This window comes from Leptodactylus fuscus, chromosome 6 (genome assembly GCF_031893055.1).
Source record: "Leptodactylus fuscus isolate aLepFus1 chromosome 6, aLepFus1.hap2, whole genome shotgun sequence".
NCBI classification, from domain to species: Eukaryota; Metazoa; Chordata; class Amphibia; order Anura; family Leptodactylidae; genus Leptodactylus; species Leptodactylus fuscus.
Window position 1 is genome coordinate 108,532,973 of NC_134270.1, and position 27,362 is coordinate 108,560,334.

The following is a 27,362-nucleotide window of genomic DNA, read 5'->3' on the forward strand; positions in this document are numbered from 1 at the left end:
AGAATGCACACCAATAGAGGGCGCTCACTGAGAATGTGCAAGTCTATCTTCCATGATGTAATTAGGAAATCAGTGCCTCAAGTATGCACACCAATAGAGGGCACTCACTGAGAATGTGCAAGTTTATCTTCCATGATGTAATTAGGAAGACAGAGTCTCGGTCAAGCAAACCAATAGAGGGCGCTCCCTTTAACATCATGCCGACCTTCTCAGAGGCCTTTGTTTGCAATGATGTTGGGATTATACCAGGTAGTCCCTCAGCCAAGGACAGCTGTTTCGATGTTCTTGCATCTCATCAGCTTGGCGCAGAGAGGACTGACCTCACTTGCTTTATGCAGTGAGATCCTGACAGGCTTCTTGCCACCACTACGTGCTCTGGTGGGTTGTGTTTAATGCCATGAGAACATGACAAAAGTATTATTTAAATTGGATTTGTGTAAGTGTTGTGACATTCATTTGTCTTTTATAAGCAGCACAAAGGTTCGTTCCCACCCAGAAGTCTTGCCTCATTTGTTACCATGTGTCAGAAAAGCAGGTCTGCAGCATCCTGTAAACTTCCTATGAGGCAATCTCGAGATTAGCTGCCTTTATAAGATCACTATACATATAGGACTCTTAAGAGCGGCATGTGTCACTGCAGAATATGGCCAGTGTGGCTATCAGGACATGCTAGGAGTTGTAACTTGGAAAGCAACAGCTCACAGACCATTGCACAAGAGCAAACATATTATAGCTGCTTCTATGCAAATGGAAGTATTAAATATGAAAAATTCAATGTTGGTTTTGGTGAAGTTTCCCTTTTCTGTGTCAAAGGCAGGACTGATTTGCATAATTAATGTGTCACTTTAATTGAAGTTAATGAGACAAAATAAATAAATGGCCTAATATAAATGGCAAGGCATATTAACTCTGAACTGAGATTCACATCAAGCATAATCTCAGCCCAAAATTGGCACATAGCAATGCCCACTTACAGATATGATACCATAAGTGCATTGTATCACTTTTCAGCAGTTTATATTAAAATGTGGATGTACTATGAGACGACCTAAGACTTCACATCAGCGTTCAGGGAGTCTGCTTGAGACCCCCCCAAACGGAAACCTATCCGCAAAAAAAAAGTAATTTCCTAAGAAACCTGCAGACCCCATAGACTATAATGGGATCCATGTACTTTACGTTCGATTTCCGCATGAAAAATGGGGAAAGAAAAAATCTGCTTGCAGGACTTCTCTCTCTGCATATTTCATGCGGCAAGGGGAACAGAATGGCTGATGTGAAGCGGGCCTCAGGTATTGTCCTGTCCATATCATCCCAGCAGCATGTATCCCCAATGACAGCTTTTTCAGTCCTACCTACATAACCCTGTATAATAAAAATTTCAGCAACTTTCTAATACAGTTTATATTTTTATTCTTTTCCATTTTTGAGATATGTGCTTGCTGGTAATGAAATCACAAAGGCTGACTCAGTCCTAATGCCTCTCACAGCTGAGGGTTTGCTACAGTCGTATCCCATTTAGACAACACTCTATAGGTCACAGTTTTTCAGTACTCTTAATTCAGTTATCTGGTGTACAAGGCATTAAAGATGCAAATTTTTTGCACACACACAAAAAAAATTGCAACTTTATTAAAATCTCTTTCTTTACACCATCCTTGCCACTTCCCAAAGAGTAACATGCTGTGTGTTGGGCCATTGGCCCTGCCAAATTTATCATCATTTACACCAAACATCTATCGTAAATGATGCAGGAAATCTATGCCATCTGCCGTAGATTTACTTCCAGGTGCGCAATTCGGCAGAGGCTACCCCTCATTCATGAGGAGGAGAGCGCCCGCACCATAAATGAGGCCAACCCTCCAATTTCCGTCAACACCAGTCTCATAAATCTGTCCCTATACGTTATAGAGTCCAGATTCCAGGTTTATATATAAGAGGAGTAAGTGCTGCTGATGATCTTATCTCACATATTGTTGTGTAGGCTGAATACAGCTATGAGAAGTATTAGGGCTGTAAAGGTTGTGAATAAAACTCTCCCACTTACTCCGCAGAGATACTGAAAATGGAGAGTAACTGATAGGCAAAGAACATTAGAGAGTTGCAGAACATGTCATTATGCAATGATTAAGCGTTATATAGATAAATCCCTATTAATCAGGCCAATATAATTTTGTGTGCAGGAGATAGTTAACTTGTAATGGACCAGAATGGGTTCCGTCATGTAAAAACCACACCTGTCCCACAAGCTCTACATTCCAGTGCAAGATCCCAGGCACGGGGCCAATGTACATGTTGGATATAGTGCATTCCAGAGCTGCTTTCTCTGTTGTGATAACTGGACATGCCTAGGTGTGTTCACTTATATAAGGTTGCATTAAGCTGCTGGGATCCCAGTTATGCCATTATTCCAGATTATACTGGGCTATGCCCATTATAAATGCCTATGGTTATTACACTAGAATATGGGATGAAGCTATTCAGGCTTTCTGTGCAGTCTCTCCATTAAACATCCCTGAATCAGCATAAAATCTTCTCTGACTTCTTGTACAGCAGACAGAACATATATTATCCTGGACACGTAATGACGTACTCAATAAGGGGTCAGAAACACTAAGGACAGGGAGTATATATTAATATATTAACATCAGTTCATCTTGTGCCCTAAGCACAAGTACTGTAAGTTTGGCTGAGCATGCATGTGTTCTCAATGGAGAGAAAGGAATATGTAGCAGCCAGGTATTTTTGCTGGCAACTAATTTCCTATGAAAACAAAGAATTGGGCTCGTTGATGTCCAACATATCCAATCTTTACCCCCCACTGCAGCCTGAGAAAAGTTAGGAAACACCCATACATATTAGATGGTCACAGGTTTGGTCAATATTCATCTAATAATGTGTATGGGAACTTTTGGTATAAATTAAATTTTATTTACATTTTTATGGAAAGGAAAACAAAAATCGCTGTGGAGTGTAAACATAATTGGGGAAGGGTCTACTCTACACTCCCTTTAATTTTATCAACTCAAAGTAAAAGAAAAAAAAATGTTGAAATGACAGGAAGCGTCAGTAGAATGCTGATGATACAGACTTATACTGCAGAAATGCAAACAAAGCAGTGAGGAGAAAAGGGGAAACAAGCAAAAACAAAGTAAAAGGGAAAGGGAAGGCAATGTCCGGGAATAACCTCCAGAATATAGGTTAGAAAGTTGTAAGAGTACTAGTAAACTCGAATAAGGGGTAAAAGTGTACCAACACTGTAAGATCAATCTTGTGACATGTGATTTAGACATAGCAGTTGAGTTGAGTAGGATCCCCTCCCTCATAATCCTACTAAGTATGTGTGTTTGGATGTTTGTGTGTTTGGATGTTTAGATGTTTGTTCCTCAATCACGCAAAAAACGCTCCATCGATTTGGCACAAATTTTCAACAAACATAGTTCCTAGGCAGGATTGAACGATAGGCTACTTTTCGTCACAATCGCAGACATACCTTTTTGCCACGGCCCTCACAAAACCACAACTCATACCACCAGCTCTGCAATCCCACACACTTTTCAGAATAGCAAGCCACAAACTACCTATTGCCCTCTCGGGCCTAGCTCCTAACCCAAGGCAGGGGAGGAGGCTGGGGTTGAGGGGGTGGGTGCAAAGGAGTCAGGGGGGGACAAGGGGGGTTGGAAAGGGGACACCTAGAGTGGTGAACGGATTTGGCTGAAATTGCGCACATACATACCTTGGGTCCCGGATTGAACGATAGGCTACATGGAATTCCTGTACACCACCGCAATTCACTCTCGTGACCAGTGCTTTTCACTTTTGAATTCGCTGCAGGACCTGGGACGCTGTAGGATCTGGGATGACGTCATGCCAGCCCCATCAGCAGCTCACCTGGATGGGTGCCGCTTCTCTATGTGGGCGGAGCTATCGGCCGGCCGGCGTCCACAAGAACATGGCGGCTCTCAGAGTTCCAGGGCATCCTGAACCAGTGCCCGTACTCTGGGGCAGCAAGAAGTGCGTACGCTGCCCCGCCTATGTGGGCTTACCACAGGACCGCAGTGCTCTGCCGCGGCAGGACAGGGGGTCTGGAACGCCGGTTTGGCCTGCTGTCCCGTTGCGGCCTCTGGACTCTGCATGTCCGTCGGGGATGTCGCCGATGTCTGCTCAGGGCTATCTACAGTGTCATTCGGCCGCAGGAGAAGGGTTGTGACGACAGGCGAGTTAGGGGACTTTGAGAAGGGAGAGGGATGGGGTGTTGGGAGAGAGGAGGTTGCCGGTCCAGTGGGGGACACGTGAATGGGGGGGCCTGGGCAGATAAACCCGGGGACCCCTGAAAGGGGGACGGGGACAGGGCCGCCACAGTGCCCACAGATGAAATGGGGGCACATGGCTTGCCGCGGGAGGGGGCTCTCATAGGCACCCCTGTAACATCGGTGCACAGGGAGCCCGGGGTTTGGTAAGGCCGTGGGCACAGGTTGGTGGGGGGAACGGTGACACAGGGTCTGGGGGGGGGGGGGGGGGGAAGGGGTCACTGGGTAGGTAAGACAGAGAAGGGGGAATGGGGTGGTGGGAAAAAGGGGGCACGGGGTAGGTAACACGGGAGAAGGGGGCATAGGGTTGGGGGGAGGGGACACAGGGTTAGGGGGAAAAGGGGCACGGGGTAGGAGAAAGAAGCGAGCACATGAGGGAGTGGGTAGGAAAAAAGAGGGTTGGCGGGCACTAGGGGGGAGATGAGGAAAAGGGAGCCGCTGTGGACACAACGCAAAGGAAGAAGCCTGCGCGGCGCTACAGGTGGGTCGCGCAGGGGGTCATGGTTCCGCAGACGAAGTCGCGGGTACTGCTAGTTCCAAATATAAACAAGCCTCCTAAATTCCCAATGGTACTAAAAGACCCTCTGAACAGTGAATACTGCTACTGATATCACCACAGGACCTTACTACGGTATATCCCCTTGCTGCTCACTAGCTTTAGACACCAGATTGTATTCACAATTATGTATAAAAGGCAGGGCCGGCTCCAGGTTTTTATGGGCCCTTGGGCGACAGAGACTCAGTGGGCCCCCTTGTGGAGCAAAAAACCCTTTCTTGTAGGAGGTGGGAGTCGGGACACTGCGTGCTGCTGCGGCCGGACGAAGCAAGTGACGTCACGCAGGAGCACGGCGTCATCTACGCAGCCGGCCGGCGAAGACGCTCCGGAGTGATGAATGAGTCCGCACCTGCATTCTGTGCTGGGACAGGCAACATACCTCCCAACTTTCAAGGAACAGAAAGAGGGACAAAATGTGCGGTGCGCTATGTCACCAGTTTAATGTCCCTCTTAAACTAACCCAAGTTAATGTCCCCACCCCCTCCATTTGCCACCAGTTCAATAACACTCCTTCATCTGCTACCAGTTTAATGGTCCCCCCTCCATCTGCCCCCAGTTTCATGTCCCCTGTATGTCTGCTCCCAGTTTTATGTCCCCCCTTTATCAGTCTCTAGTGTAATGTTCCCCCTTCATTTGTCCCTAGTTTCATGTCATCCCTCAATTTGCAGCCCCTCTCACACAATACACCATGCACCCCATATCTCTGCCCCCTCACACCATACACCCTGCACCCCACATCTTTGCACCTCTCACACAGTACACCCTGCACCCCACATCTCTGCACCTCTCACATAGTACACCCTGCACCCCACATCTCTGCACCTCTCACACAGTACACCCTGCACCCCACATCTCTGCACCTCTCACATAGTACACCCTGCACCCCACATCTCTGCCCCCTCACACCATACACCCTGCACCCCACATCTCTGCACCTCTCACACAGTACACCATGCACCCCATATCTCTGCCCCCTCACACCATACACCCTGCACCCCACATCTCTGCACCTCTCACACAGTACACCCTGCACCCCACATCTCTGCACCTCTCACATAGTACACCCTGCACCCCACATCTCTGCCCCCTCACACAGTACACCCTGCACCCCACATCTCTGCACCTCTCACATAGTACACCCTGCACCCCACATCTCTGCCCCCTCACACAGTACACCCTGCACCCCACATCTCTGCACCTCTCACATAGTACCCCCTGCACCCCACATCTCTGCACCTCTCACATAGTACCCCCTGCACCCCACATCTCTGCACCTCTCACATAGTACCCCCTGCACCCCACATCTCTGCACCTCTCACATAGTACCCCCTGCACCCCACATCTCTGCCCCCTCACACCATACACCCTGCACCCCACATCTCTGCACCTCTCACACAATACACCAGGCACTTGACGTTTCTTCTTTTTCCTCCACTGAAATCTCTTCTTCATGTGAAGGATCGTGTTACAAACATAGACACGCCCCCTACCTGTCATGTGATGTCTGATGTAATCAGCAGGTCCTTGCAGGAGTGTAGTATAAACTTTTACCCGGGGATAACAGCCGGATGGTGATCTCATAAAGTTTATTCATGAAGACACGTATCAGTGGCATAGCGGGACATGCAGTAAGCCATCTGGGACAGTCCCGGTATCATACTGCTGTCGGGACTCTTGGGAGCTATGCAGACATGTGCTAGGCGGGCAAGTGCCGGGGGGCCCCCAGAGGCTCTGTGGGCCCCGGCACTTGCCCGACTATGCCGTGTGCTGACGCCGGCCCTGATAAAAGGCTTATATGATGTCAGATGTTGTAATCCCAGTTCTCTATGACCAGCTTTATAGAAAAGACATAACATCACTGGCAACCAGAGAAGCCATGGCCCCAAAGAACAGCATGCAATACCTACAATATATTACATTTTACCCCAAGAAAGTGCCATCTACTCTTTAGCCACAGGCAACAGACTGCCACTTATTCAGCACTGAGTGTTACTATCTAATAACAAAAAAAAAGATTTTAAAATAATTCAGTATTTTTTTTTTTTTATTAGAGGAGTCTTCCAGAAAATAAAAGTTACCGCCATACGGCAAGGGATAACTATCGGATTGTGGTCCAACTACCAAGACCTCCACAGATTCCACAAATGGAATGGTTGGAGAGTCCATCACTGACAGTCCAGTAAAAATGAATAGAACAGCAGTGAGCATGTGCAACCTGACACTTCAGTCATACAGGCCACAAGGGACCCCAGTTCTTATGACTGGTGGGGTTCCTAGTGGTTGGATCACAACGGCCTAGAAATCTAGCCCCCATCAGTTGTGTTTACTGGAGTATTCCTAGAAAGAACGATAAAAGAGTGCCCCAGTACTATCTATTAGGATCTTCCTCGATAAGCACAATGAGGAGGTTCTTCTAATGTGGGTGGGTACAGGTAACTGAGCTGCAGTATTTGGTCCAGCCACACTTGCATGCCCATCTGTGTATCTGTGGAAATAATCAAAGGGTCATGGCACTCTCTAGACTGCTGAGACACCTTCACTCTGATCTTTAGCCACCAAAATTCTCAATGCTGCTTTATGGACCAAATATACCAAATAAGATCTCATCTGTGTCCGTCTCCCCTCCCCCCACTCTTCTATAAAAAGAGCACACATGCATCTCTGTTCTTACGGCTTCCAGGGACAGATCGATTCCTGTTTACAGATGATGTCTGACGGCAAAGTTTTTAAAGATCGGTGCTGCCTGTTACACTGCTACCCTGCGGTGAGATTGAAATGTCTGCACACAGCCCGAGTGCCCAACCTTTTCCAGCTTGGTTACAGCAGGCACAGAGCCAGCTGTAGATTTATGCAGGAAGCGTTGTGAGTCGCGAGCGGGATACTGACCTGCATTCTGAGTAGAGGATCAGTGTATGAGCAGGCTTTGTTGATCAGGTATGTGTGCTCCATATATTCTGTGATTCTCTGCAGGAAGCTCAGGGGCTCATTGAAGACGATTGGCATGGTGATTTTTGACAATTCCTGGAGGCAGAGAGAGTAGATAAGAAAAGGCAACTGGGGCAAAGCAGATCCTGGAAAATGTAAATCCTTATCTGCCATAAGGAGGATCAGAACACAAAGAACAAAAAAAAATCATGACTGCATTTGTAAGAATTTACATAGCAAAATCCCCAGTGTATTTATATCATCTTCTGTCAAGTTATAATTAGAATATTAAACAATAGCACCTCTCTAATTTATAGGTTGTGTCTGGTATTGCAGCTCAGGTCCTTTCTCCTGAATTTTATTTTACTAAATACTTGCATGTTTCCCATGAAATAACAATTCTGGATCATCTTTGGTTTCAAACTCTGTATTGTGTCTTCTGCTGTTTCTCCTCAGTGACCGTTACTATTCACTTTGACATTCGGGTGTTTCCCTACAGTCTGATACCAGCAATGACTGGACAGTGTCAGACTTTGTAGGGGCACACCCCAATGACAAATGGGATGGCAAAAGCCAGTTGTTAATTTAATCAGACATTTTCAGGAGGAATAACAGAGGAACTGTATAATGTAGAGTTCAAAGAAAAACTGCTCTGTAATTCTAACTTTATGGAAAATACAACACAGACAAATCAGGAGATCTAATAGGCCTTTTTAATGGGAACCTGCCAGGTGATTTTTCCACCATAAAATGTCGCCATTGATGAAGTCAGCCACTTTCTATTGGTGCTCCTCTGTAATCTTGCTGTGGCAACAAAGTGAAGTTATAAATGTTGGGAAGCATAAAAAGGTCCCATGTAAATTAGTCTTAGTTGTCAGGGGGGTAGGGAACAGCTTTAGGGCTTGTTCACACGGGGCAAGAAGGGCAAGACCTCACAATAGAGGTCTATGTAGACCGCTAGTGTTCTTTTTTTGTGCTAGCGGTGTGTTCCTGCTCGCACAAAAGATAAGCGAGCTGCCCTTTCTTCAGGCGGATTCCGCAGCCGATTAAGCCGCGGCGTCCACCTCGTGACAGCACCCTCCGGACTAGGCCCATTCATTTGGGCCTACTCCAGAGTGGGAAGCCGCAACTGTTGGAAGCCAAAACAGTTGCATTTTGGTCCTATTCTTATGCGGCTTCCCACCCAAAATACACGGTCACTAGCCCCGTGTGAACAAGCCCTTAGTCTGGTTACACCTCCTGGGTATGATGACTAGGCTGGAGCTGCTCTCCTCCGCCTGTCACTACTTGGGGGCCATCCACACTGATTCTGCCTTTAAGGGGTTTTAAATGGGAGGCAGAGAATCTTTCCTCATTCTCCACTGTATGAATGGCTCCAAAGAGTAATTTGTATATGAGTTTTTACTAATTGAAACATTTATAACTTCCCTTTTCTGCAACTGAAATATTACAGATGGCACAAAAAGAAAGGGAATTCCATCCTGCACATAATGGGGCCAGTTTATCGTGGAAAAAAACACCCGATAGGTTTCCTTTAAGTTGCATTCGTCACTGAGACAGCTGGCTGAGAACCAATATAGCCTCCAATAATGTTTTCATGGGGAAATTAAGTTTTCTCTGTTTACCTAAACTCTGTTTTTGCACAATTTTAAGATTAGTTACATAATCAGGCACTTAGGAAGGCCGAGTTTCTAGGGAGGCTGAGTGATCACCACTATGATTATTATCATAAGGTAAGGCACCCAGCTTTTCTAGATTCCTGAAAAGCAAATTTGCCTGGGTGGATGGTAAAAAAGCTGATATGTATATAGGGAGATTTGCCATTCAGAAATATGAGAAAGACAACATGAGCTCCATTGTAAAGCAGCTCATCTGTAGAAATTAGAACTCCTATATAGAGTAAAACAAAGTCTGAATGACATTCCAAGCTGAAAGCACTTTAGTCAACCAGCTTTCTGAGGAACAGAGAAACAAACCCTACTCACAGATATATGAGATCAAGGCGCTAGGGTGCCATATATTACATTTATTCTATCTGATAATACAGTAATTGCTTGAATATATTAATAACTGACACATCATAACAGTATGAATTAGGTAGCACGACTCCCAATGATCACTTATACCGCTGCATCTCAGATCTTGTTAAAAGCAGCAGGAATGCCCATTTGGGCTCTGTAACATTAACAGCATCATCCTGGCCTTTATCAAACATGTACAAGTTACAATCTCAATGACTTGGGTGTGAAATGAGAAAGCTAATATGGAACTTCAAAAGTTGCAGAGGGTGCAGTCACAACCCAGACCCAAGAGCTTTAGGTATCCATAAGTACTGGATAGGAGGTGCAGCTGCCCCTGGAGACAGAGAAGGGTCACAAGTCACCCTCATCACACTAAGTCTGATGAAACTTCAGTCTGTGCATCTTACATGTATTAACTTTCTCCAGACTTACCAGTCCAATGCATTTCTTTAATATGCTCCACACGCTGAAATTATTTCTAGAGAACATTGGGGCAGGCAGGGTGGTCCTGAGAAACACAGCAAAGGATTCAATCGTTAATTGGAAATGATATATGAAGCATACTACGTATAGGATATGCCTTAGGTAACAATATGGAGGCATTTGTAGTGTTCCCCTAGGTTTATATATGCTCTCTTTACCAACATTATGCTGCATTCAAGATATACAAAGTTGGCCTCATTAAGCTAGGACTACACAGTGACTTCTGCCAGCATGCCAGTCAGATCCCAGCATTCGGATAAGGCTATTATGATATACTTATTAGCACTGAAATACCTGGTAGGAAATCCAGCTCCCAATCCCATTATCACCCTACTATTAGAACCTGATGTACATTCTTACATTGGAAGGAGACACCAATATGGCACCACGCTGATTCCAAGTATACCAGCCTATAGGTACTTCACTAAAAAGGTTCTTCGGTCAGGTTGCTACAAAATCACTTTATTGAGGAAAGCTGGATGAGACATCAGGATCTCACAATTCTTCTCAAGATTTCACCCTTGCTACACTGAAAGTGGCGAATCCCACAGTGAAATACCCGCAAAGTACATTGATGTGCTTTAATATCCACATCTCATGTCAATTTTCACAAGAAAAAGTCTCTAACATGTGGAAGAGATTTATGCTGATACTGTAATCCATCGTGACTTCCCTTTAGAGTATCTTAATCCCTTGTGGCTTCTAAGATCTCTGCTAACTGTCAGTAAATGGGAATATTTAGGTTAAAGGGGCTGTCCAATTTAGAAAACCCATTTTCATGTAAGGGTGCTTCTTGTCTCTTGAGTTACTGGGGTAAATTTACTAAGGTAAGACCTCATAATACAATGCTGACCCCAAGCATGCCAGATTGCAGGAACTTGACCAAAGATGTTCTATACGCACAGAACAAGTTATGGCGAGGTAGAATTATGCCCAGATATAGATGTCAGTACTCCTAAGGGGAGCAGACATCACAGAGATCGATGCTGACAGGAAGCACTAAAACGCTGACATCACAAGCCATTTTTCTTACTAATTTATGAATGTTGATTTATTTTGCAGATGAGGTTAGTGGATCTATTTTATTCCTGTCCAATTTAATGTGCCACTAATAATAAAGAGCAATATGGTATAAATCATAATGCTCAATCATGGTGGTCATTTGGATAGACCCCACTCATCTTCTATATAACATTATATGAGTCAGAGCATCAAAGTGCCAGGCAGGTGCGAGTAAAGGAGCAGTTAAATGTTATCCAGGGGCGAAGGAATACATCTGGGAATTGGATGTAACAGTTTCGGAACATATTTACAGAAATGCTGCCAAGTCTGGATGGCAGAGAGGCGACCAGATTACAGATTTGATGGGTAAGACAGTCCTCTGTCAAGTACACCACGCATCAACACAGTAGTGATGAAACGCTTTGTGTCCCGGGCAGTGTGGGCCGGGATCCATACTAGGAGTTTTTGTGCTACAGGTAATTTCACTCCCACTCAAAAACAAAATATCTTGAGTCACAGTCTTCTGTTACATGGTTGCAAATTCTTAGCTTATCTAGTAAGCTCTATATTGAGGAGACTTGGTGTTGATAAGACTACTTGCACATAAACATCTTCATGCACGGGTCCATGGGAAATGGCATGAGCAGCAGTTGAATGCATCTGTACCCTCCACAGACCCATTTATTTCATGTAGTGAGCCCGGGTTGCAAAACAGACCAGAATAGGACCTGTGTTTTGCCCCCAGGTTCATGGACATGATAATACACAGGAATATATGTGGGACCATAGGAAAATAATGGCTTATTGTCTTGAACATTTTTACTTTTCTGACCAAAGAAAAAGTTGTCCATATGCAGCCCCTCCGCTGTGAAACCATTTTTTTTTTTACATGGAAACAAAGTCTTGCATGTCAGACAGCGTCCATGGAAAGAAAACGGCTTCACGGCGGAGAGGCTGCGTACGGACATCTGCAGTTTGCTTTAAAAACCCATTAAAATGAATGCCATCCTCATGCTGTTTTTCCTGGAATTTCGGCAAAATCGTAGCAGGCGGACAGTAGTGCAAGTGTGAAAGCCCCTTACAGCTGTGACTGTCACAGTAGTATCCAGTCATAATAATCCTCTGGGCTAAATATCAGTAGCAAAAACCACTTTCCTGTCCTGGTAGTTTGCTACAAAGTATGTAAAAACCTGGAGTGGAGTATTGTTTGGGCTGGAAACATGAAATGGAATGAAAACGGTCATGTCACAGTCCCACACAAGAAATGGCAGCATTCTCCTTGCTCCTGTATCACTACATAAGCATGACACATTTTCCAAAGGGAACCTGGAAAAGAAGTAATAATAGCCATATTGGTTGACACTTTGATTTATGAGAACCAGCTATATCTGAAATGAGCTGACAAGGAAACAACCTGATTAGAGATGAGCGAGTACTATTTGAAACCGTAGTTTCGAATAGCACGCTCCCATAGGAATGAATGGACGCAGCGGGGGCCGGCGTCCTGCCGCTTAACCCCCTGCGCGCCGGCCGCTCCCACTCATTCCTATGGGAGCGTGCTATTTGAAACTACAGTTTCGAATAGTACTTGCTCATCTCTAAACCTAATAAAAGAGGTTGCCTAGAGGACAGATTTCTGTACTGTGAGGGGAAGGTGGGCTGAGTGATACCTGCTGTGCATACATTACCTAACACTAGATTAGCCCATTTTCACTACTGAGACTTATTGGGAAATGACAGAACCCAGGAACATTAATGCACTTGCATGCAATTACTCCTGAAAAGATTAACATAAAGCCTTTACCCCATGCAGCCTGCCATCCTTTGTTTATACATGATGTCCCCCGTGCTCAGATTAAACAGGTAATAGCTGCTTCTATTTGTATGTATTAAGGTAACTTCCCCCTATAATTAAGTTCTATGTACATTACACATCCACATGCTTAAGCCAGGCTAAGGAATTTGTATTCCCTTTTGCATTTATTCTTAATATTTATTATTAACATAGTGCCAACACACACCATAGTACAGTATAGAATATGCACTCACACTAGTGCCTGCAGAGGATACAATCCAATACTCTGCAGTCTCTACACACACAGATCAGGCAGCCAAGTGGCCTATCAGATACTAAACAGAGAGTGACCTGGGTATAGTCAAAACTACACCAGTGGTAAAGCAGAGGGCAGTGCCAACCAGTGAGCCACCAGGAAAAGTGAGACCTTTCCTCCAATCTCCAACACCTAAGAAGGCACTACTGAGGACACTTAAAGGAACACCCAGGACAAAACTGATGTATTGTTAGACTAGTGCAGGGTCCAGGAATCTCACTGCCTAGGACCACCTCCTCAGGACCCACAACAGGAACACCACAGTGTGTACATTATGTGTGGAGTGCTGAGCTGAGCATAATAATGTTCTAGACATCTTTATGGGCATCACTAAATCCCACACAAGAACAGATGAACCTGCAGATTTTCCACCTACTATAGGAGTGATAGGGGAGATTGCAGTAACAAATGCCATGGCAGTAGATAAGATGTTCTTCTGACCAGGTACCCTAGCCTGAACTTGGTGACCATAAACTGACTCATTTATATAGTATCTTATCTTATCTCATTGATGTGAAACTACAGATTACCCACCCATATCTTCCAGAAAACAAGTCAAAGCTGTATTGGCGGAGTCTATAACATGGGAGTCTATAATAGGGGAGTGAGTTTATAATATGGTCATGTGACCTTATGCAATATTACCAATCCAATCGAAAAATGAATACCATATTATTAACAGACATGTCAGAACAATGGCAACATGGCGTCTGTTAATGATAATAGGCTATAGATAGACTGTAATATACAAAGGGTTACTATTACACAATGGGGGATATTAAGCACAGTGTGCCCAAACTGTACCAAAACTTTTCTCCATTAAAACGCTCCTAAAATCTACATAAAATGTTAAGCAATTTTGTAAATTGCCATCATGCAAGGCTCCGGAGTCTTGTGATGTTTTCATCTCGCTATCTCAGGTATTCCTAAAGCTAAAGTTTGTATTCTGTGGCATAGTGAAGGCAAGTTCACACTGAGGAATTTGGCAAAGATTTTGAGGCAGATTGTGCGTCAAAACCAGATCTAAACTCCTTCCAGAAATGAAAACAATGGGGAACAGAGAACAACGCAGAACAATGAAAAAATCCCCATGGATTCAGCTGCAGGACTGTGGCATAAGCTTATTAGCCCCCATTGTGTCTGGGGGTGATCCACAGGGCCAGAAAGTAGGGAGAAATTTGAAAAGGAAGACGGACTAAAATGTCTCTTCACTTTCCCACATCTGCAGTGATTTTCCCATGTTTGGTGTGACGGTGGGGAGTAGTTACACTGCTTTCTGTTTCCAAGGACAACTAAGAGAATTATAAAAGTAGCTATGGATGTGGATACCGGAGGTGTCATGAAAATAACTGAAAACTGGTACAAACAAAAGCACAGTACATATACAGCTACTTGGCTGTTAATGCAGCTTTAATCTATAAAATCTATGCTTATGACATAGGAAGTCACTAACTGTTCCCTCGTCCTCTTTAGTCTAAGTAGGGAGCCCATAACAGATCATGTAACTAAAAGGGATAGCGAGGAGTGAGGTTGTAGGGTTTGAGTACCTTTAAAAAGAGAAGAAAAAAATAATTTAAAAAGATTTACCGATGCTTCTTCACCCCATTCTCCTGTGGACCCCTCTCATCATCGGCCGCTGTATTCTGGTCGGTGAGCGTCATGTCTGCAATCCGCTGGCTGGTGTCTGTGAACTCTCCAGATGAATTGTCAGAGTCTGTGCCTGTCAGGGGAAAGAGGACGAATGTTACGTACAGCTGACACTGAACCCTGCTCTGCATGAAGGTCAGCCCAGCTTTTGTGTATTTTACTTTGACAAAGCCTTGTGTGGATATTGTGCAATAGCGAGCAGTGCTCCACGACAACATGTCATGGCTAAAGTCCACACATAAACCCCTTCTTTCTAAAACTGCAACCTCATCGCAAAAGCCTCCGATTTTACATCATCTACTTTACTACACTTATACTGACAATGTTCTGGTCATCCTGGGACTTCTTGGTTCAGGAATAAAACTCCCAGAACATTGTAAAGACTGACACCAATACAATACACTGGATGAGGAGTAGAGCACAGCGATGCTGGGCGACAACCCATATAGACACATTTATGGGGAGTATTTGTGACTTGTCCTGCTGTCTATCTCTCTGCATTACCCATAGTGACCTCTGGAACTGCAGATTGGTCTTTATATATCTCTATAGACACCCTGGAGTCAGGCGCACTATTCAGCATGGATTACATATACACCAGAGCTGAAACCACCCTGAGAACTGTTCCGTTTATATACATGTAACAGCATGGTAATACAGTACATGCAGTCCTATGTAAAACCATAAATCTTACAGGGCATTGTGCCAGGTTACTAGCTCACCCCGGGTATACATTTAGAAGGACACAAGTAATATCAGCATAGACTCCTCAGAAATCACAGGCAAAGAGAATTTTCTCCTGGTGTCGCATTCTCCAGATGGCAGAGGGATTTCCTCATTATCCTCTAATTAACAAAAAGCAGACAGAAGAGAAAATATTGCCATAACATTAACCCAAGACAGACTGCTACCTCCCGGGTGGCACTACATACACTCTTGTGCAGGAGCAGGGCACAACAGCAACCCACGGATATTACACCAGGTAAAACTTCTTGCAGGGAGATTCATTGTGAACCACTCCAAAGAGTTAAAATTACATTTTCAGCTCTGCTACATCTACAAACTAGCCAATTGAATAATGAGGTTTCAATTCTGTTCCCCTGCCCAATGAGATGACATAAATGACAACGTTAGGGAGAGGAGTGGGGGGTCTTAGCTTCCCATCACACAATCTAATCTCTATGGCCCTCTTCCACTGATCTATTTCTGCCAGAGCGCCCACATAAACTAAGCTTATATCTAAGCACGGAGGAAGTACCCACCTACAGATATGTCACTGTCTATGGCCTGACGTAGGTGGTGAAGACATTTGTTGACCCAGGCCCTGCTCTGTAGGTCTAGAAATGTCAGAGCCCACTGGTTGTTTTCATATAGGAAATTAAAACTAAGATTCGGGGGCGCAGAGTGGCGCAGGCAGAACCTTCAGCGGATGCAAAACAGCTCATTTATTTATTCATTTATTAGCTATTTTGCATTTGCTGACAAGACCTGAAAGTGCAGTCCCTTCTGCTGAATATCTAGTACATGTTAATGTTGGCAATGATTCCACCGCAGCATCGTACGCTTGTCTGGCTGCGGAGGAATAGCTACAAGCACATACAAACTAGGGGGAGGGAGAGGTGGGCAAAGGGGGCAAAACAGACCAAGTAAAAAAAAATAAAAAAAAATACAGAGACAGGTATAAAAGGTTCAACGGAAAGGCAAAGGCTGAAGAGAAAAAAGCGAAAAAAGTATGAAAGTGGGAAAAAAAAAAATCATGGACACAAACGAGAAAGACTCAGAGACAGCCATTACATATATAAGGGAGATTAAAAGAGAGGCATTAATAGGGCAGGAAAAAAAGGAATTGTTTAATTTAATAAATACATGCATCTTTGCTTAAAATTCCTCATTATGCCATTCCTCCTTTAGTCCTCTTAGAAATGCAATAAACTGACAACCAATCTATGGAGATTGAGGTGCGGCATCTCACTGACACCATCAAAATCAATGCCATTCCTCCTTTATTCCTCCTGGAACTGACAACCAATCTATGGGGATTGAGGTGCGGCATCTCACTGACACCATCAAATTCAATGCTGACAGTGTCAGACTGTTCAGAGAGACTGTTCACTGACAAGTAGCACTCACATGTGAATTTAGTCATATGCTTCCAGAAGGAAAAACACAAACAGCAGTATTTTAATAAAAGATGCTGCAGCATTGTCAGTCTATGGAGATTGAACACATTTATTTAACTAGACATGACAGTCACATGCAGGGAGATGAACTTTGGTGCAGTATTCTGCAGAATTGCTTTGTGATACACAAAGTCCTAAGAATCCATACTATCTACTCAAATGAATGTCTTCTCACAATGGAGCCTAGAAAATCTGAATGTGCATGGAGTACTGTAGTGGCTTGTATTCTATCTTCAGATTATCACAATTGCTGCAGATGATTGCTTTTTATTGATTATTACGGCCATGATATTTAGTTGCTTTTAGAATGACAGAGTACAGCAACCAAACAAAGCTAGGATTACCAATCCCCACTAGTAGAAGCCTGAGCTGTCTGGATTAGACAGTAGACCGTGCATAACATTTAGTAACCTAACACAACATGATGTGTGCTTATCCAGTGCTCTGAGACACTTCCACTCACCATACACAACAGGGATATTAGCCAAGATCTTCACATACAGGTTAACCCTTACTCCGCGTATGAACATGGCAGTGCAGAAAGGGTATAGCAGTGCTTAGCATTATAAATAGCACATAGTAATTGAGGCGCCATGTTGCACTGGGGCCCAGGAGCTTCACCTAATCCTAGAGACCCTTTCCTTGGTTAGGAGCTATAGTATTCAGGGTAATCAATCATAAAAACAATGGTCAGTAGCGCCCAAAATAGAGCAATAATACTGTATTAACAGGATATGCTGGGTGTCTCTAATAGCAGCCATTACACAGACCTCTTGTACAAGGAAGTGGAGGATGAACTATGGGTCCCTCCTAGATTAAAGAGAGCTGAATAGTGGATATTCCTCCTTTTAGATACATATATTATTATGTATGATATAGAAATATACTGCATATGCTGTATTCTTCTACAATGTCAGTGAAAAGTGTGAAAGATGACCTCTGGCATGGTTCAGACACAGAAAGCAGAAATTTTGGGCCATGGACATTGCAGTTGCATCTGTATTTTGGTCAGTATGTAGTTTCTTCTCTGCATGTTAAGCATCTCATTGCAATTGTTAAGAATATTACTAGGGTGTAAAGCATTAGTAGGCTAGTGATAGACAGTACGTAATATTCAGAGAGATGGAATTCTACACTAACTGTGATTAAAAGGGGGGTTTCCTATATGGATGGGGTGTAATCAGGATAAGCCATTCATATCTGATGGGTTGAAGTCCAATTATCTGCACCCCTGCTGGTCACCTGAAAAATGAGAGACTGTGTTCTAGAAAGCACCCCTTTAAGGGTGAGTTCACAGTACCTTTGCTAATGTCTGTTGCTGTCTTCCATCATAGGATGACAGTAACGAACAATAAATTGCCCATTAAATTGGTATCAATAAGAATGGAGAACGGACACAGAATCAGTCTTGTGATCATTGTCTGCAACATTTTAATGTCCTTTACTGTCATCCTATGACGGAAGACAGCAACAGACATTGGCAACAGTAGTGTGAACTCTCCTTTAACGGGCTATCCAACTGATTTTTATTGATGATGTTTTCTCAGGATAAGTTGCAAATAAGAGATCAGTGGGAGGTCCAAAACTTGCAACCACCAGTGATAAGCTGTTGAAATGGCTGTGGATGTGCAATTTCTTTACAGTCTTGTTCCATATAAGTGAATAGGACAAAACTGTAATAACATCACATGGATCCTTCAAACAACTGATCAATGGGGGTCCCAGGTGTGAGACCCTATCTAACTCATATTAATGACATATCCTGTGAATAGGTCATTAATTACAATTAGTTGGACAACCCCTTTAGGTATTTACCAGCAGTGCAGTACATGCGTTTGCGGCTGTTTCGAGTGTCGCAGCTCAGTCCCATTCAAGTACTCAGGGCTGAGCTGCAGCACCTGACACAGTCACAACCACATATACAGTCTTTGTCCAGTTGATCCACTGGAGTGCCGGGTGCTGGAACTTTTCTGCTATTTGATGTGCAGTTTACAGCCGCTGACCTTTTCACAATGACACCAGAACATGCAAACTGTGGAATGTACTCTATTTACCAGTTACGGCATCGAAAAACTCCTCCTCACTGTTCATCCTTCTATTTTACGTCTTAAGGTCTTCAAGCGATTACTGCATCTTCTTCAGGGTTCAATTCTCCTCCAGGGGCGACGTCTGGGTGAAGAAATCTGCTCCTACTTCACACCCACTTGAACTGAAAGAGGGAGAAGACAAGATGTACTCAATATCCATAGTAGCCAATACATGGCCCTTCTGTCCTGGTAGAAGGGGAGCAATAAGAATATGTTAAGAGGCTCCTATTCCTCCACGTACATTTATTTTTTTCTCATATTGCATGGGCATACAGATTTATGATCGTGTTTGTTTCTCTAGTTCACTGACCTAAAATAATCCCTGAAATCTACCACATCTGCAAGCTGGGATAGACTTCAGTGCAGGCACATGATACAGGGGTTATGGAGAGTGGCGTTGGACACATCAACACATGACTGGCACAGCCTATGACTGGCACAGCCTATGACTGGCACAGCCTATGACTGGTACAGCCTATGACTGGTACAGCCTATGACTGGTACAGCCTATGACTGGACTCAGTGGTGAACTGCTTAGTCAAATGTGGTCGATATGACGTGACTGCTGAAGCCCTTCCAATAACCACTATTGGTGGCAGCTAAGATACATCAGAGGAACAGATGTGCGCCCTTTAAGAAGCTGGAAAGGTCCAAGTTGCAAAATAGGGGCGTTGCTGGTACTCCAAGCCGTAGGCAATATTAGGCAGCCACAGGTCACCTGCTGCGGCATTTAGACAGCTTACACCATTTACAATAGACAATCCTTAAGTGCGGCTGGCAGGACCGGAGGCAGCTGCAAGAACTTGACTTCCCTGCAGCAGTTCTCCCAAATGATTCCCAGCAATGTGATTAGGGTCTTAGGATCATATTAGACAATTGTAAATAATGTAATTCCACCCCTTGAATACATTTCCATGTTCTCCAAGAATTTCCTAATCTAAAATCTTTATCTGAAATCTTCAGCATTTATTAACAAACACGGGATGGGTCGCCTACAGAGACATATCAACCGGTGAGCCGCTAGAAAACCCCGAAGGCAATTACATTGTGATTCATCCCCTTCAACCACTTTCTCTCTTTTTACATAAAAATGTTACTTTTCCCAGAAAAGTTTACATCTCTCAGCAGTCTGCAGGCAGCGGGTAACCACAGTAACCTGTGTTGTTTTAATGGGGCAGCCATTTTAATTTCCCCAAGGAGGGGATAGGGGGACGTAAATGACAACTCCAAAATACATCTTAAACAAAACAGAAAAATACAAACAGATTTCCCCCGGGCCGAGACGTACAAAGAGTAGAAATCTTTGTGGCTGGATAATGGAGAGGAATCGCAGATGTGTTCCAGTAGTCGGCTATTTCCACAAACACTGACTGAGGATTATTCTATTAGACAGTCAAAAGTATAACACTATATAGAATTCCTTGAGGTGGCCACTTCTTTCAAATTGTTAAAACTAAAAAGAGAGAAGCTAAAGAAAATATTTCTCTGATCCTATGAAAGCTGGGTGACTTCCAATAGGACTATAAACACAGCTCCCATCGGGGTATCAAGACTCCTGAACTCCCATATTGTGACACATTGGTCATTGGCAAGTTTAAAGAAACCCATATTTAGATTTGGAGACAATTACAAGGAAAACATCTTTGCAAAATACTGTATGGACTCAAGTATAAGCCGACCCAAATATAAGCCGAGGCCCCTAATTTTACCCCCCAAAATTGGGAAAACTTATTGACTCGAGTATAAGCTGAGGGGAGGGGGGGGGGGGGGAACAGCAGCTACTGGAAAATGTAAAAAATTAAAACGGCCGGAATTTTTGGATGCAGTAGATGCTGGGTTGCTGGGGAAGGGGAGGGGGTGTTTTGGTTGTCTGTCTGCCCCTTCCCTGAGCTTGAGGACTGGGTTTTTTTCCCCCTACTTGGAATTCAGCCTGGCTGGATATAGGGTATCTGCAGTGCTCCTATTAACCCCTTCCCGATGGAACAGGAGCACTGCAGATACCCTATATTCAGTAGACCGGGCACTTTCAGATACAGGGACACCTAATGTGTGTATGTGTGTCACAGTCATTTTCTACTTTGAGGGCAGGTTCACACAAGCGCCCGATCTCCGTTATACAGGTTTCCAGTTCCTGCCCGAGAAACTGGGCAGGAGACGGAAATCGGCAGGCAGTTTTCAAATCTGGGTTTGAAAAGTGTCCGCCGGTTAGCGTCTTCTGCTCTCTGCGGCGAAACGGGTTTTTTTTTTAACCGGACACAGAGTCGGACATGCACGACTTTGTGTCCGGTACAGAAAAAACGGTTTCGCCACAGAGAGCAGAAGACGCTCACCGCCGGACAATGAATGTCAGTTTCCGTCTTCTGCCGACAGAAAACGGAAACCTGCATAACAGAGATCGGGTGCTGGTGTGAACCCGCCCTTATATGTATTCTAGGGAAAGGAGTGATTTAGAACTTCAAAATTATATTTTTAAAAACTTTTTTTTCCACTATTTTATTAGCCCTCCTCTAGGGGACTTGAACCTGCAATCATTTGATTGTAAGTCCCATAGACGGCAATACAAGTGTATTGCCGTCTATGGGAGACTCTCTACATTACTATTACGGATGGTCATAGACCAGCCACAATAGTAATATAGCTATGACAGGCCTGGGAGCCTTCATTAGGCCTCTGGCTGTCATCAGAACAGACCGGCTCCTGCAAGCTCGTCGCGCAGGAGCCGACCTGCAACTTTAAAGGTATGGGGCCGGTGGGGACCGGCCCCGGGGATAATTTTAAACTTGAAGGGGGGGGGAGGACATCTCCAGATGGCACCTCTGCTGTAAGAGCTTACAGCAGAGGTGCCGGTTTCTATGGTGACCGCTCTGCAGCGGCGCCATTACACTTATGCCCAGTTCACACATGCTGATGTGTTCCGTCCGTAAGGGTCCACATGAGGATCCCTACAGATGGAATACAAGCGCAACTGCAAGTGCTGTGCAGTTTAAGTGCACGGGCAGTTCAATCGTTCGTGCGGGCAGTGCGCAGCAAGCCCACGGAACCCATTATAATCTATGGGGCCCATACGCTTGAACTGCACAGCGCTTGCAGTTGCGCTTGTATTCCGTCCGGGAGGGTCCTCGTGTGCACTCCTTACAGACGGAACACATTAGCAAGCATGTGTGAACCGGCCCTTACAGACTCTGCATCCGCACCCGGCATACAGACACCGGGGCGGGTGGTGGGGCCGCAGCATCACCACGCTACTGCCAGGAGCATGGCGATGCTGTACATTTCAAACTGCAGAAGTACTTACGGTACTTCTGCTAGCAGGCCAGGAAGCAGACACACGCCGGGTGTGGGCCTGAGCTTACATGGCCACGTCACCCGGCATGTGATGGGGGGGGGGGGGGGGGGGGTTTGCCTGCTAGAAGAAAATTCCCCTAATGACTCTAGTATAAGCCAAGGAGCACTTTTTCAGCACAAAAACTGTGCTGAAAAACTCGGCTTATACTCGAGTATATACAGTATATATTTTAATCCTTTATATTTGCAGTTTTAATTTTTTTCTCTAATCATCTTAGTGGCGACATCTTTTGTTTTCATCAGCCACCAATGGACACAAACATCAATGCAAGAACTTTCAGTGGTCTGGGACTTGTCACAAACCAGCCATGAGTTCCTTATTGCGGGCAGTTTACCAGGCAGGGACACTACATGTATGAGAAGAGAATGTGGCCACAACAAGGAAATTATAACTGAGTTTCTGACAAGCCCCAGACCATAGAAAGTTCCTGTGTTCATGGTCATAGCCACTGGCAACTGATCAAGATAAAAGACAGTCACTACCAAGATGGTTAGAGAAAATACTTCTCTGGGAAATTTTTTAAATTCCTTCTATTTGAGAAAATATCTAACTTTTAATTCTCCATAAATATAAATATGGCCATGCTCATGGGAAAACCTTTTTAAGAAAACTGGGTGACAACTTTAATGGTGGAAATGTCGGTCTCCACCAAGCTCTCCTAGATTACCGTAATGAAACTTGCATTATGTTACATAAATAACATTGAGAAGTCTTTTAAAGCTGATTCAAGACCAAACTGAAGGACTATAAATATGCTCACCATTCAAGCCTTCACACAACTTTCCCAGATTCACGACTGGCAAAAAGAACAAAAATAGAAAGACTTGAATTTAGTATTGGAGAAGAAAAACCCTAGAAGAGCTGTTATGGTGGCCATAGGCATTATCAGCCAGCATTCTCAAGATATAAAAATAAGACATGGCTTATAGTAAAATATTAATATGTATTCAATTACGGTAATTAGTGCAACATACCCAGCTTTCCTGTCCACAGATATGGAATAAAAGGATGGGGGGTTACCACTCCAAATCTAGGTTGGCTCACTATTCAGGTCCCTGTAAAAGCTCAGTAAAATCTTTATAAACTCTGTAATAGCTACCTAAGTGATTGTTACCCAGCTTTTCCAGGGACTGATAAAAGAAAATGGCTGAATTTACTAACTTTACAAAAGATGACAAATCAAGGGCTTACATCTTAAGGATAATGCTCTTCAAGGGGTGACTTAGTTATCATGTCATGTGTATTCACGGGTGCAGGGCAGGGCTCTTGCTGCTAGCATCCCATGACACTGAGGACAATTCCCCAACTTCACTTGGAATCATGGTGAACCCTTCACCTTGACCTCAATTATCTAATATGAAGATTATATTGAGGCAGCCACACATACAGAATAATTCTGAACCTTCCTGTGAAAACTGCAGACTCCTAAACATTGTACAGAACCAAGCTGGCTTATCCAGCGGCTATGGTTGCTCATTTCTATAGAGGCCATGCAAAGCAACTACTGATCCAATGCAGAGAACAAACATTTGCACTGGTAACCCTTGTTGGAAAATTGGTATCTGCTCCTAGAAAAGCTGGGTGACCACCAATGTAGCCACAATTATAGCTCTCAGAGGTGGTCTTGTTACATAGTAAATTCTGCTCTGTGCAGTTAAATCCGTAAGGAATCTTATGCTTATTTTCTGTGGTCTCCCCCTCCCCATCCTATGAGCACTATTTATCAAGGGGGTCAGCCACATAAAGAAGCAATAACGAACACTAACAAGACTCGCATGTATAGTAGGTCCCAGTGGAGCAGTGCTAGGCAGGGTAAGGTTTCCAATTATAGATGGGACAAGTGGGAGCCTCACACGTCGCACAAGTGCTGCCGGGGTAAACACGGTCGTCTGTGCCAACTACGGCACTACCAAAATAAAGTAAACAGCAGTGCCTTATACTCAAGTTCAAAACAAGAGGAAACTGTATGTGAAATTATGTAAGAGGCAATGTACTAAGGTTAGAACATACGACACCCGGCAGTGACCCTGAAAGCGGAAAATGAAGATGACGACAGAGTAAATACTGTTTGGCCTCGGCTGAGAAATGATGGCACAACTAACACCAAATCAACTTAGATAACTTTATTCCTAAATTGTAACAAAACGCACAGATGTTTGCTCCTTGCCAGTAAATTTTTAAGATACTAATCTAAAGTATACCATCCAATAGGTGACATAAAAAACAAAAGATACAAAAAACAATAAAAAATGTTGAAAATTCCCCAAATCTATCAGAATGCACAACTGTAATAGATCTGCCACATCTTTGGACTGACTTATCGACATTTAGCTGGTCTAAATGTTAATAAATATTAGTAAATCTGTTTGAACATTTCAGTCTTCAGCTCATAGAGCATTGCCTAGGCTGGATAGGATTTTCTCCCTTCTCAGCTGAGAGTACTATAAATGTATACAAGACTGTTCTATGTCATGGAGAGCAGTATACGTATATGAGAAAGTTATATATAGAACATTTATAGAAGGGTAGAACTGGGAACCTCCTTTATCGGGATTCTGTCTGCAGACAGATGGGTTAGGGTCACCTGAATCTGTGTTTTGCCCCTTGTGAATCGCACTGCTATTGCTGAGATATCACCGTTTTTGCCAAAATGCTAAATGATCTCTTTGGAGCGATGCTCATTTGCATCTCAACAACAGAGGCATAGATTCACAAGGAGAAACACTGTTTGACTCAGGTAACCTTATCCTATCTATCTGCAAGGCTGAGTAAATATGTTGGGTTCTGCTGACAGGTTCCCCTTAAAATATGAAACTGGGTCCGCCTGCAGCCACCACTAGAGGGAGCTTTCCACACTAAATTTACTAACACAACGGCCACAGCAGTGGTCCCAATGGCACAGACACTTCATTGCTGAAAGAACAGGCACATTTGTCTGTCTGGAAAAGCTGAGTGAGAACCTCTGTGGCCATACTGGTCCTTACTCAGCTTTTCTGTGAACAGAAATAGCAAGTTTAAAAGGGTTATCTGGGATTTAAGATTGATGGCCAATCCTTAGGCTAAGCCATTAATATTAGATGTATGGGGGTCAGATACCTGGGACCCCTGTACTGCTCCCTCACAAACTGTAGCTGTGAGTGCAAGTACAAATAAGTGTAAGTAAGCTACCTTTGTACAAGTGATCTGTGGGGGTCCAAGGTGATCTAATATTATAAATTTCAATCTTAAAAACCGGTTAACCCCTTTAAATAAGTTCTAAGAGCTTGACAGATGGGAATGAGTCATGACATTGTATTTGCCGAGGGTGAAAGACTCAACTTTATTTTATGGCTCTAGTCAACAACTGTACTTGAGCTCAGAACAACAAGCTTATCATACAATTATTAGCAAGGTGCATATATACATATATATATATATGTGCTCACATGTTTGGCAGGGTTTTTTTCATGGTTCAGCCAAGATTTCAACAAAATTTCAGCAAAAATAATGTTTTCAAGCAATGCTTTGTTTGAAACAGTTTTTAACACCAGGAATGTTTCCATTTACTGCCAGTGAGAAGAGATTTTGAGAATACTACGAAGAAAACAGTGGCACACACTAAGAGTTAGATAGTGTAACTTTAGAATAGACGGTGACTGATCCTGGATGATGTGGCACCAGGGATCTATTTTAATTGCTTTTAAAACCTGGATTTGGATCTGCTATATTATGTTCACTTTTAGGGTGAGTTCACACGGAGTAACGTGCCGCGTGATGTGGCACGTATACAGCGTGTGAGACTTTGAGCGCTGTATACGCTCCCATTGATTTCAATGGGAGCTGTGATCGTATACGCCGCGTTATTTTGCTCAAAGTCTCACACGCCGTATACGTGCCACATCACACGGCACGTTACTCCGTGTGAACTTACCCTTAGGTTTATAGCAGCTGTTTGCTATTGTACAGTTACTCCTGGCAGAATTATATGAGAAGAACCCAGTAGTAGCATTAATGGATAGAGGAAGGGCAGACTGTTCCTTATTGTACACAACCCCAGTCTGAGAGAGAAATGTGATACAGCCATAATGGATCAAAAACTGATTTGACACCACATATGAAGGCTTATACAGCTAGAAAACCAATTGCCAGGCTAGACCATAGAGGTATTTCAACTTTTGATTAAAACTGAGGTACAATAAAGGCCAATGATATTTCACTGTGCATATGGCGAGTCTGGTATTAAGTGAATGGGTATGGTTTTTGCAGAGGCCTAACCTCTTTACCAATTCACATCAGACTGGGAAACCCCATTTAATGAAGGCATGCCAAAATAAAGGGGTGAAAAGAAATGGAGAAACACTATTCTATTCTGGAAGAAACAAGCCATGTATTTTTAATCTTCCTTTTAACTCCCATTTAACCCTTCCCCCACTTCAATTCTAACAACCTTGGCATTCATAGGCCCAGACTGGAGTATTACTGATAATTACAAGGAAGACAAGTCAGAAGTCAGCTTGGGTGAGGTTTGGAGGGTATTAAAAAGATACAGCATGAGCAGTCACTCTGTGGACAGCTTATGGCTTAGCGGTGTTTACATTCAGGTTCATCCTCCCTTTTCTAAAGCGGGAGCACAGGGGATTAAGTGGAGCGCTCGTAGCATTTCTGCTCTAATTAGGCTGTAAATCTACATTTCCTTAGACAAGTAATTGCCACCA

At 43.8% G+C, this 27,362-nt stretch overlaps 1 protein-coding gene across 1 annotated transcript in view; it reads right to left on the bottom strand.

The window, feature by feature from the left end:
• Positions 1–27,362, bottom strand: part of OSBPL2 (oxysterol binding protein like 2) — an 85,078-nt gene that overhangs the window by 16,598 nt on the left and 41,118 nt on the right. The window contains exons 2-5 of the mRNA XM_075277018.1: positions 19,290–19,444; positions 14,996–15,128; positions 10,245–10,320; positions 7,753–7,887 (exon numbers count right to left, since the gene is read on the bottom strand). Of these exons, the coding sequence (XP_075133119.1) occupies positions 7,753–7,887; positions 10,245–10,320; positions 14,996–15,128; positions 19,290–19,326 (381 nt within the window). The 5' untranslated portion in view covers positions 19,327–19,444. The remainder of the gene's footprint in view (positions 1–7,752; positions 7,888–10,244; positions 10,321–14,995; positions 15,129–19,289; positions 19,445–27,362) is intronic.